Source organism: Oryx dammah, unplaced genomic scaffold (genome assembly GCF_014754425.2).
Source record: "Oryx dammah isolate SB20612 unplaced genomic scaffold, SCBI_Odam_1.1 HiC_scaffold_27, whole genome shotgun sequence".
NCBI lineage: Eukaryota > Metazoa > Chordata > Mammalia > Artiodactyla > Bovidae > Oryx > Oryx dammah.
The window spans coordinates 96,847,431-96,860,364 of NW_024070211.1; the positions used below are offsets into that span (position 1 = coordinate 96,847,431).

The 12,934-nt window shown below is 42.1% G+C and overlaps 1 protein-coding gene across 1 annotated transcript in view; it reads left to right on the forward strand.

The window, feature by feature from the left end:
- Window positions 1-621: 621 nt before the first annotated feature.
- GALNT5 (polypeptide N-acetylgalactosaminyltransferase 5) overlaps window positions 622-12,934 on the forward strand; it is a 43,837-nt gene continuing 31,524 nt past the window's right edge. The window contains exon 1 of the mRNA XM_040229116.1: window positions 622-2,537. Coding sequence (XP_040085050.1) covers window positions 1,090-2,537 — 1,448 coding nt within the window. The 5' untranslated portion in view covers window positions 622-1,089. The remainder of the gene's footprint in view (window positions 2,538-12,934) is intronic.

Here is a 12,934-nt window from a genome sequence, read left to right on the forward strand (position 1 = left end):
GGTGCAGACCAGTGGTCATCTTTACTCCTTGCCCCCATCAATCGATCAGAATTTGAGAAGATTTCTTCAGTGAGATTCCATTACAAAGCTGTGGGAACCAGGATTCTACCTACCAGTCCACCAGCGCTCCTCAAGGGGCTGATCCAAATTTCTGATTCAGTCTGAAAACTGTTGCATCTGTGACAAGATAAGTACCCAAACTGAGTAAGAGTTTAGAAACTTTTACAACAATGTGACAAATTAAGTTTATGTCTACTGAAACTAGCAATAAAATAGATGAATTCATTTAAAACAAAAAGCTGACTTCCACAGAAACATTTTGATTACCCTGCCTCAAAGAGGCATTCTGGATAATCAAACACCCATCTCTGGTATGGAGGATTGCCTGGACCCTTCTCTAAGCTGTTACCTCTCAAAGCTGAAACATGGAGGCCAAAAATCGCTGGGGCAAATTACTTGGAGAGCTGGGTACAACAGGGTTAATAAACAGGACTGTGGTAGGTGGGGTTACAAACCAGGAACACATGCCCTCCAAGTTAGATAGCTTTCTTTAATTGCTCTGAGAACAAACACACTCTCACATAACACGGAAGGTGAGAGCTGAATGAAGTTTTCTGGGTAATGGCTTGAAATGTTTTCCTTATGAGAAGTGGTGTTGAGTTACAGTGTGCAGACCAAGAACTGGGAGGAGAGAAGCCGCAGCCCCAGCCGGGCCCCCACCTTTCCTGGGGCTTGTAGGGAGGTGGACGTGTGCTCGTGGAGATGAGATGAGTGATCCGTTGAACTGTCTGGTGGCTGGAATCGACTGCTCCCAGAGTGACCAAAGGGCAGCATCGAGCAGGGCTTCACCAGGGGCCAGCTGAGCAGGCACGGATGCTCTGCTGTGAAATGCCACGCAGGCAGAGACTGACAAGCGGTAGGAGCTGAGCTCTCCCCTTGGACGGCTGCTTCCTGCTGTGTTCACGGGAGGGGGTGCTTTCTGGCAACTTGGCTGCTGCAGCTACTGCCGCTGCTACTACTTCAGCTCCCTCTCCACTCAAGGTAAGCAGGCTCAGAGGGAGGGCAGGCTGCAAGGGGAGCCTTTGTACCATGAACAAGATCCGAAAGTTTTTCCGAGGAAGTGGGCGAGTCCTGGCATTTATATTTGCAGCTTCTGTCATCTGGCTGCTCTTTGACATGGCAGCTCTCCGCCTCTCATTCAGCGAGATCAACACTCAGATCCTGAAGGAAGACATTGTTCGGAGGGAGCGGGTAGGGTTCAGAGTTCAATCAGACCAGGTAAAAAGCCTTGACAGCAGCAGGACAGAGATGAAGCCCCCACCAAAGGGACACGGGAAGGGCATGTGGGGCAAAGAGAATTTTAGGAAGACTGAGGAGAGTAAGCTCAAGGTCGAGGATGATTTGCACCAAACCCAGAAGGAAAGAAAAGTACAGAACGCCCCGGGAAGAGGCAAGGTTGCGCCTTTGTGGCATCCTGCATATAGGCAGACTCACCCAGTGACTTTTACCAAGTGGAAGACAGAGGGGCGAGACATCCGACCTGCAGTTTCCTCTCACCCCATGACACCAGAGCAAACGACAGCTCAGGGGCTTGAGAAAACTCCATTCATTGCAGCAAAGGGAACTCCACTGGCCAAAGTATCTGTGCACACAGGACCTGTCGGTATGAACAAGCAGGGCCCGAAGAGCCATGGTCTCAACAGTGACACATCAAAGCAAGCAGCTGAGAGGTACCCGGATGTGACCACCAGTCTTAGTAGATCAAAGCAGCAGTACCAGGCAGGAGTAAATGAAAGGACCTACTCTTCCAGCCCACCAGTGCCAAGACTCAGGGAAGCCATAGCCTTAAATAAAACTGAGACTCAGAGCAAAGAACTGAATGCAAATAAACACAAAGCCAATAAGAACCTTACCTTTTCCAAGTTCATTGCCAATTCAGATCGCTTAAAGAAGCCATCTATTAATAAGATACAGTGGGGAGGCCTGCTGAAGGATGACAGAGGCAAGGTGGCTGATGGGAAGAAATTCAGTTTGTCCGAAAGCCATGTTGTAATTATAACCAAGGAGGAGGAGCTAAAGACAGACACCAAAGACGTCCCCAATTCTAACACCAAAACTACATCTACTATAGTATCAGGCAAAAGCCAAGAGAAACGCATTGGCATGAAGAGCAATGAGGCATCTTTCTCTTCACTTGCTCTACAGAGAGCAGCAGTGTCTCAAACCAATCAAGCCTTAACTCGGGGACAGGAGCTAGTAAGGACCAACTTAACTGCCAAGACCCAGCCTGCACGACTCAACCAAAGTCTGACAAAAGCCCTTTCACCTGAAGATGACGGAATGCACCGTGTGTTAAGAATTGATGTGACACTTTCTCCAAGGGACCCCAAAGCTCCAGGTCAGTTTGGACGTCCAGTAGTTGTTCCCCACGGAAAAGAGAAGGAGGTGGAAAGAAGATGGAAAGAAGGAAACTTCAATGTCTACCTTAGTGATTTGATCCCAGTGGACAGAGCCATTGAAGACACAAGACCTGCTGGGTAAGATCCATTTCTCTTCTCTTTCCTCAGCCCCAGGTATTTTGGGTCTTATACAGAAAAGATTTATTTTTAGATAACTCTGTGTGATTTCTGGTTGCCTAGAGAGTTAGAGAAATAGTAATCACTAGGCAGAGTTCAGATAGTCTACCATCCTCCCAGAGAAAAGTTCTGCCATCAGCAGACCCAATGAACTCTCTTTATTCCTTGACTTCTCTGAGACTTTGGCCTTCATCCCTGTTAGCTCATGGTTCTGTTCCCTTTTCTGTATTGAAAACCTACTAAAATGATGAAAGGAGCTCAATTCCTAATAAGGTGTTTATGAATGGTAGAGCTTAAAACGTAACTTCATTAAAACAGTGACAGTGAAGTGAATTCTCAATTTTGGAACTTTTTATCACTAGCAAGTTTGTCAGGAGTCTATTTGGAAAAGGAGTGTGGAAAAGGAGCCTTCTAGGCCTCTCTGGAATCACATTTTAAGCAGCAGAATTCTGCCTAATTGTGAGTAATGATTATCATAATAGCAAGTGAAGAAGTGACTCTACTCCCTAGAATTTAATAGCCTTTAGAGATGAGGATGGTAGATAGCTCAGGAGCTCGGTGATGCAGGAATAATAATGTTGGAAAAAGTCAATCAGCTAATAAGTAGCAAACACCTGCAAGACACACAAGAATATATTTTATATTTCTAGAGTTTCACTGCTTATGAAGCAACTGCATACAAGTCACATGAACTTCATAGGAGCCCGACAAAGGAGGCGGCACATATTATGGGTTCAAAAGAGCAAATGAGAATACTCAGAAACTATGTCGCTTTCCCAAAGTAACCAAGCTCTACCGCTGCCCAATGAGTCTTCATGAACCAGGTTTTAAAGAATTAAATTCCTGTAACGAAAAGGTAGATCACAGAACCTGATCTGATTCAAACATAGTTGGTTCCTAGCTCTTTTCAGCTCACTCATAAGTGAAGGTATGAGCCATATGTTATAGACACATGTTTAGTTCCCATTAATTGTTAATACAGCTCCATACATGCCTTGATATTCGATTCCTGAGCCAAACAATGTTTGCCAAGAAGTTGAAATTAGGGAGTGTCAAGATTCAGACTTACAATATGTAGTATGTAAATAATGCCCTTGTTTGGCCTCTGTAAAAGTAAACAACTCTTCTTTGTGATCTGGATATCAGTGTTACTAGGAAGAAGGCAGATAGAGATGTGCCTGTATTCATACTGCTAAGAAGGGCCTCACTGTTGTGATGTTAATCATTTTCAGCTCTTAGCCACTGACAGATGTCTATCGGCCATGCATTAATCCCCTGTTTAGAACAAGCACTCTGCCATTCATGTTCCTCTCCCTGGTGAAACTCACAACCTTGAGGAGAACTCAAATATACCTAACATCCCAAAATAAAAATGAAGAAACGAGGCCCTGGGAGGCTGTATTGTCTGTGTTCACAGAGCTAGTAATTGTAGAGAAATGATTAAAATACATGCTCAAAATTATGTTGTGCTATTGATTGCCCATCTTTTGCTAATTACTACTACAAAAAATCCCCCAAATTATGTTGGACCAGCTCTGATCTGAAATCCTGTATATCACAAGTCAAATATATCACATATATTTATGATATACTATATCACTATATTGGGGCTTTGCATGTGGCACAGTGATAAAGAATCTGCCTGCCAATGCAGGAGACACAGAAAAGGCAGGTTTGATCCCTAGGTCAGGAAGTTCCCTAGAGTAGGAAATGGCTACTCACTCCAGGATTCCTGCCTAGGAAATCTCATGGACAGAAGAGCCTGGTGGGCTACAGTCCATGGGGCCCCAAAGAGTCGGACACAACATATATCCACTACATATGGCAAATTCACATATGCCAGTATACAGCATATACTATATATGCCACTATGAATGGCATATTACTATACATACCCTATGTAGCGTATACTATATGGCCATATACTATCCATGGCAACTTTCAATACAAAATGCCAGGGAATGAAGTAGTAAAGTAGCTTTATTTTAATATCCTTTCTGTGGTCTGGCAGACTCTATGGAGCTTGGGGGAAAAAAATCAGACACTGCACAGAAGTCCAGGCTTCAGTTCCAAACCAGAGAAAGGGCAATTGTATGAGAGCCAAAGCAAGCAATAATGATGTTATCGTCCATGTGATTTATTGGAGGCTCAATGGCTTCCAGTGCTTGTTATTTTCTAAAATTTGATCTCTGGAAGCTAAGGGTTGCTGCCCAGGAAAGTCACAGTCAGGCTCTCTTTTCTGAAGGAGGCTGTCCCAACTGTAGGAGAAAGTGACACGAGTGCTTGAGAGCATGAGTCAGACAGCGTGTGGCCAGGGCCCCTCCCTCTTATCACACAACCTACCTTGGCTAAATATAGGTGCCCCTAGCAAGCTGCCTCTCTGATGCTCTACTTTTCCAACAGGATGGAGGTGACAGTTTAACCAACAGGGATCCCATGTACAGAGCCCCTTTTGTGCCATTCTTTCAGGAAAGAGAATAGATTATTTTTCTTTTCTTTTATCCAAACACTGACTACAAGTATGTGCAAATTATGTATTCAAATGGATAAAGGTTGGAAGAAAATATAAGCAAAAAACATTTGATTCTTCAGGTTGGCATGATTTAAATTTTTCTTATTTTGATTTTATTTTTTTTCCAGCTTTGCTCAAAAGGTATATGAGATGCTTGTAAGTACACACTTACAAGATTTTTTGAGATAATTTTGAGATAATTTTTTAAAGTCTGCATGGGGGAAATTGCTATAGAATATAGTAAGAATATATGTATGTATGTGTGAAAGAGAAGGGAGGGAGAAGAGAAAAGAAAGAAAAAGAAAGAAATCTATGAGAATGTAGAAGAACTGGGCTTAAAATTAGTTGCAGTAACAATCCACTGAAACCTTTAAAGTTTAAGAGATCTGGGGACTATCTCCCTTACTGCTGCTCTCATTTCCCCCAAATTTGTATCATAACTGGCTATTGAATATACATTGAATCAAAACAAGGATTAAAAACCATAGGTTTGCTAGTATGTTTGTTTTGATTTAGTTGCCCCTGGTAAAGATAATAAGTAGTTACTAGTTCTTAAGAATGATGATTTAACTGATATGCCTGGATGAGAGTAACATAGAGAAGAGAGAAGCAGGATTTCTAGGACAACTTCTGCTCTTGTTCTAAAATCAGACTCTTTTTAAAACCTGCTCTTCCCTCCTTTTCTCCCAAAGAACCATTCTAAGGTGTTGAGACGCAGTAATGGCCTTTTTCAAAAGCACAAACCCCTTTCTGTCATCAGCATTATTTTACTGTCCTTTTTAGTGCCACCCAGATTTCTACCCCTTGCCCTGTGGCTATCACTTATGGTGTGAGCCAGTCTCTCCAGTGTGGGCCTTCAGCATAAGGAAAGTTAGTCTCATGATCTTTTTCTACACATCAAGTTCATTACTACCGGCTGATGTTTTTCTTAACTGGTCCCTTCCACAGCTTCCTACTGTCCTCACCTTGCAGTCTTCACCATTTCTCCCCAAACATCTTATCCTGACATTGCTTAACATCTAACTGTATCTCATCTCCACCTGTACCATGATTTGACTGTAACCTGTGTGCTTCAATGACCCTTAATGCTCTTGTTGTTACTAAAACACTCCTTTCTAAGTGCTCTTCAGTAACCAGAGCCTTGAGAATCTGTTTCACCTTGTCAGTGAAATGCAAAGCTTCAGGAAGAAACTCTGTCACTTACTTCATTTTGTATCCCCTTAGCACAGAGCACCAGTGGTGAAGAACCCACCTGCCAGTGCAGGAGATGGGGGTCTGACCCCTACGTTGGGAAGAGCCCCTGGAGGAGGAAATGGCAATGCACTCCAGCATTCTTGCCTGGGAAATCCCATGGACAGAAGGAACCTGGAGGGCTCCATCCACAGGTTCTCAAAATAGTCAGACAAGACTTAGTGCCTAAACAACAACAGAACTGAGCACAGGGCTAGGCACTCAAAAGATTCAAGTTTATGCAATGTGGTTTCTCTTAAATGAATTTTGAAAATTGATGCTATTTTTTAAAAAATGAATGACAGATATCTATTCAAATTAGGTTTGTGAGAAGTCATTTTACAAATTAGTAATAATGACTTAATAGTAACTTCCTAATTTTTCATTTTGGATATATAGAATATGTTAGTGTCTTGTTTAAGGTAAATATGTCCTCTTCTAACACTATGATCTATTCATTGTCATGTTTATTTATTAATTCATATTTCTGTTGTTGTTTGTCTTGCATTTTAATGTTTTGGTTTTCAATAGATGAAAATCTCCATGCTTCATTCATAAGAAAGTTTTCTGCCCATAAGTCAAATGCAATTTCATTTTTGCCTAGAATTTTTGCCTATAAAATATGCTTCAAATAAAATACTTTTTTGACAGTCATTTCACATTTCCATATTTAACTCTTTCTTTATAAAAAGATAATCCTTGCAGTTCCTACTCGTATTGAAGCTTGGTTTAGCCAGCAATAATCAATACATCCACACAAGATTTACTAAGACAGGGTCCTGCCTACTGGAAATGCAAGCTAATTCTCCTTAAAGAGGTCTGTCCTGTGGCCTGCAGTTAGAGGGAAGATGAAACTCCAAAAAGGAACCTATTTTAAGAGTGCACTTCCTGAATCTGCATTTAGAGAAAAATGACTCAAGGACACGTTTGCTGCCAGCATTTAGTTTTTCGGAGGACAGTAAGAATTACAGCATGCTCCTCTAGCGCTGCTGTGACGTCATGATGTTAGTCGATTGTTTAATTTAATGCTTTGCTTTTCCTACAGTATTCTGGCAAGCCCCTCAATAAAGCAATTAAAATGGGCCTATTCTCAGCCCAGAGCTGGGACTGTCAACCAATAATTTGATTCCTTCCTACACAGCTAAAGAGAGTTTTCTTTTGGCACATATGAAAAGCAAAAGATAGCACCATGCATTTGCCACAAACCAGTCTAATACTGAGGGAAAAGAAAAACCTTTCTAGATCCTTAATTTTTGTCCCCCCTGTTCTTCCAATCCTAGTGAGGTCAAAACCCACAACTAATGAATTACTACAGGAGGAGCTCGAAGAGAGAAAATAGACCGATCACATAGCTTTGCACACTTCCAGCTTCTAAATGTGTGTATCAGGCTGGAAGAAAAAGAAACGTAACAGCGAAATGAAGCTCAATATCCTTAATTTTCATTGGATTAATATTTCCGTTGGTGAAATGAGATAGCTTTTGTGATTTCAGTGATAGGAGAACATTATCTAAAACTGACTGGAAAAGCTATGAGATCTCCCTAAGAAACCAAACAAGGGCAGGGGGGAAGAAAATCTCAGAAGATGGATTTTAATAGGTTGTTTCCTGTTTTTTCTTCTATAAATGTACACAAAGCAATGCTGCACATTGCTTTTGAATTGTGTGTGTGTGTACAAGTTCATGCACATTTGTGTGTGCGTGTTAGAGGGCAGTGTGCCGTTTCACTAAAAAGCTGTATCTGAAAGCTGGAAATACACAGCAGAATTTGTTTAAAAGGTGCAAGATAGACCATAACAAAACAAAGGTTAAATGTGGCCAAAAGATGACTATAGAGTTTTTGATGTTTTTAGTTATCACACTCTCCTGACAATTAGGGGGGTGATAAGAAGAGAAATGATCAGAAGGTATAAAACATACTTCTGCTACTGACTTGAAGAGAAGAAAACAGGTAAAAAATGACTAATTAATGTAAAACTGAGAAATAGTAAAGCAACTCAATGACTTTGTCTCCTAAATACAGCCAAAGACCTAGAAATATTTATGGGAGAAAGGAATTAGTAAATGTAGAAATTTGAACCTGTGTACACTTCTTTGTCAGAGAAGGCAATGGCACCCCACTCCAGTACTCTTGCCTGGAAAATCCCATGGACAGAGGAGCCTGGTAGGCTGCAGTCCATGGGGTCGCTAAGAGTTGGACAAGACTGAGCGACTTCACTTTCTTTTTTCACTTTCATGCATTGGAGAAGGAAATGGCAACCCACTCCAGCGCTCCTGCCTGGAGAATCCCAGGGACAGGGGAGCCTGGTGGGCTGCCGTCTATGGGTTCGCACAGAGTCGGATACGACTGAAGCGACTTAACAGCACACTTCTTTGTACAGACCTCATCCAAGGCCCAGTTTAACCATCATAAAATAATTCATCGAATTCTTATAGTGATATTGCAGTGAGTACTCTTGTCCCATAAAATAGCTTTCTTTTGGGCTGTTCTGGGTGAACCATTCAGAGCAGAGTTTCCTAAGAACAGTTTCAGGTCAAGGCTCAGAAAATTGGGGGAAAATAGCAATGTTTAGAATCTCTGTTTTGTTGTTTGCTTTCAGAAGGAAGGGAGCATTTTAGAATCTCCTCTATGTTAAAAAAAAAATCTGTATTATTCTACACTAAAATACATTCTAAATTGGCCCCACTTCTAAAACATTAGTGTATGGATATGTGTGAGAAGGAGCTATAGAGAGAGAAGCAGAGTATTCACAAAGGGCTTTACTACTTGCTTTCTCATTTGTTCCTTAAACCCAATCCTCAAGACAGGTACTGTCACCATCCCAGCTTCACTTTAAGAGAAGCTGAGACTTAGGGAGGAGGCTGAGGTCTCAGGTGGCTGTAGGTGAGGTGGTTGGGGCAGTTCATTCTATTCCACATCTGTTTGCTCACTGCTTGTCATAACCTGGGCAGCTGGGACCTTTCACCTTCCATGCACATCATCTCATCTGATCCTTAAAACAGCCATACCAGACTGATAAAGTGATACAGATGAGCGAACAAAGCACAGAGAAAGGTAACTTGCCCAGGGACTCACAGCTCATGTATGACAAGCTTGGGATCCAACCCTTAGTCTTTCGGTTCTCCTCACTCAGCAGTAATTCTATACCCCAGGCTGGCTCTCACATCGACACCTGCTCTGCCCTCATGGCAACCATCCTATCTCCACCTCTCCCGAGGTTGTCCATGTCTCTCTCAATAAGGGATCTCTCCCTTGTGAGCCTCACCAAAATGGTGCCTATTCATGTTCCATGTAGTGATTGTGTGTGTGTGTGCATTTGTGTGTTTTATATGTGTGTGTTTATTCTAACCAATCCTCACAGCCACATTATGAAAGACATACTTTCGTATGTGATTTACAGGTCAGAAAAGTGAGACTCCCAAAGAATAAATGATAGATCTGCAGTCCCAGCAACCTAATAGCAGATTTGCAGTTCAAAAGAAAGTTTTCTGTCTAATTCTAATACTCTTTCCATTGGATACAGCTCCCCTCTCCTTTGTTTCCCTATAATCATAAGACTTGAGCAGAAATTAAAACAGCTGTCTTCATTATACTTGGGAGGGAGTGGGGAATAGAGTCAGAGGTATTTGAGGAGAATTAGTTTTGCACATCAGTTATCTTGTCAGGGAGAAAATTTATAGGAAATCATCTTCTATTCAGCATTAAGCAAAGATGATTATTCAAAACTGCCCAACAACTATAGCTTAGCAGTGAACAAATATCTCTGAGCTCCTTTCTACTCGGCCATCTCACACCTGAGCATAGATCCTGCCTTCAAGGCAAATAGAACAAAATGTTCCTTGGAAGTAGAGTGAACTACTCGGGCAAGGATGGGAAAGGCTGAGCCTGGCCTGAGAGAGGGCACAAGTGTTTGAGCTGCAAACTGAAGGGAGTTAAAGACATAGGGGGAGGGGGTAAAAAGAGTGATCCATTGAGAAACTGAGGGAAATCTGACCTGAGACTGGGGAGAGCAGAGAGGGTGGAAATGAAACCATAGAAACAAGCATGAGTCCAGATCAAGCAGGACCTTGTTAAAGTGCTTCAAAGACCAATGGGAAAATGTCCAAAGACTTAAAACCCCAAACAACAATTTACTTTGCCTTTTCTCAGATGTCTTCTGACCCAAAGGGAAGTGCTAATGGGTGAATGAGGCTAAAATTGCATAGAGCATCACAGAGTATTAACATTAGATAAAACTTCCTTCAAAAGACCTCTAATCCCAACCCTTACATTGCAGAGAAGGCTGAGGAGAGAAGTGACTTGCCCAAGGTCCCAGGACCCTCCAGGAGAGACAGAACTACCTTCAAGGTGCCCTAACCTCAACCTAGAACTATTTCTGTCACATCACACCACCTCCTGCTCTCCCCTCTCCCATCCATCCCCACTCTGACAGCTGCCTGCTCAATAGACTATTGTCAAAGTGCAGAATGCTGTGGCTGGTAGCTTCTGTTTCTAAGCCTGAGTCCAGTAGCTTTGACAGGTAGACGGTTGCCTCAAGACTACAGATTCCGCCTTTGGAGTGTGACTAAAATCTTCTCACTTAGTAATCACAGGTGATTCTGATTGCATGTCAGGGCTGGGCTTCCCTGGTGGCTCAGATGGTAAAGAAACTGCCTGCAATGTGGGAGACCTGGGTTCTATCCCTGGGTTGTGAAGATCCCCTGGAAGAGGGCATGGAAAACCACTCCAGTATTCTTGCTTGGAGAAACCCATAGACAGAGGAGCCTGGTGGGCTACAGATCATAGGGTCACAAAGAGTTGGACACAACTAAGTGACTAAGCACAGTACAGTCTACCCTTGAAAGAACAAAACCTAAAAATAAAAGTTTTATAGAACAACTATACCCCCTTATCAGTGAGAAGAATAGAAGCAGCCCGAATAATTCTAAGGTCTTACAGAAAAGAATATAATTCTGGACAGAGCTCCTCAGATAGATGCTCTATTCTCTTTCTGATCCTCCCGAAGATACCAGAGCTTGGGGAGGGAAGGCCCCAGAACGCTCACCCTGAGGCAGTAGTTGAATTGCAAATAGAAGCTGAGAGAATATTCTCCTCAACCTTCTGTTCAAACCTGTGAACACTGAGACTTGACCCACATAGTCCATTTTGACTGTTTTGGAATAAAAATGAAAAATTCATAGACATGAGGGAATATTATCATCCTCTCAATCATCTGATTTAAAACCTTCTTTATTCGATAGGATACATTCAAAGCAGTTTCGTGGCTGAGCCTTCGGCACACACAAGGCAAGAAGGCAAAACACGTCACTTTCTGAGTCTCTTGGTAAATGACGAGTCCTAGATGGATTTGGATTAAAGGACTGCCTGGGAAAAGGGCAGTGCACCCAGTCAAAATGTGTGCATGTGTTTTCTGGATAATCATATGACCTTGCCATTTTTGTTTTTTCTTTTTACCATGGGGTTTACAAAGTATTTTTATCTCCATTGTCTCATCAAATTTTCACAGACAGGCTGTGATGAAGGCACTGTAATTTCATCCTGAAAATGAGGAAACTGAGGTTCTGAAAAGTTCTGACTTGCCTATAGTCATGCAGTCAGGATCAGAAAGGTCTAAATCCTGAGTTCCTTGTCATCCTCCTCAAGTTCAGGGTGTGTCTGTCTCACCACAGTAGTGTATCCACAGTGGGCAGGACAGTGGAGTCCCCACATTAGTCTCCATTTGTTTTGAGTACTTGAATTGACTATAGTAATCTTTGGGTTAATTTGCAAGTATAGCACAAGGTCTGCAGACTCTAAATACCTCACTTGTGCCATGCATGGGCATATAGGATACAAATATGATTTCTTAAGCTCAAAAAAGATTTTAAACTCAGAAGTATCTTGTATTAACTTAGACTTTACCTGAGCTGCAACTCTTCCTTCCAATATAGCAGAAAGGTTTCCAATGGGCAAATTGGAGGAAAGGAAATTTGCATCAGTAGGGTCAGTGTAGGGTAACATTTAAATAGTTTCACCACCTATGGGAAATCGATGACAGTCAGTGTGTAAGAATGATGTAACAGTTAATAAGACCAAAAGACTTTCTAGTTTGACACATTGTGCCTTTCAACAAAACGAGCATGTTGGGTTTTCTAGACACCTAGAAATATGTTTAACCTGTTTAGAAATGCAGAAAACCAGGTAGCTTTATATGTAGAGTGGCCCACCATCTCAGCCACCCGAACCAAGACACGCTACAAAGCTTTGTATTTGAAACCCCCCCACATTGCCTTCTGTGTCCCTCTTCCACATCTTTAATGTCACCCTCTTTTCCAGGCACCGTATGACCTGTAAACATAATCTTCCACAGGATCACCCTCAATGTAATTCCCCAAATGCATCTAAAATATATACTTGTTCATAACCAGCAGAGGGGCCATCTCCTGGGATAGAAATCTACATATTCATCTATTGAAATTCTTCATGATCAGTCCTGATGGGGAAATTAAAGCATCAGCTAAGGTTGAGAGGTGAGGAGGGACAGATTTTTTGTGAAGAGTGCTGCCTTTCCCAAACCTCTCAAATTTCTGAGGGTTCTGTCAACTTCTAATTTCAGAGTGGTTCACATTACCTCCTAG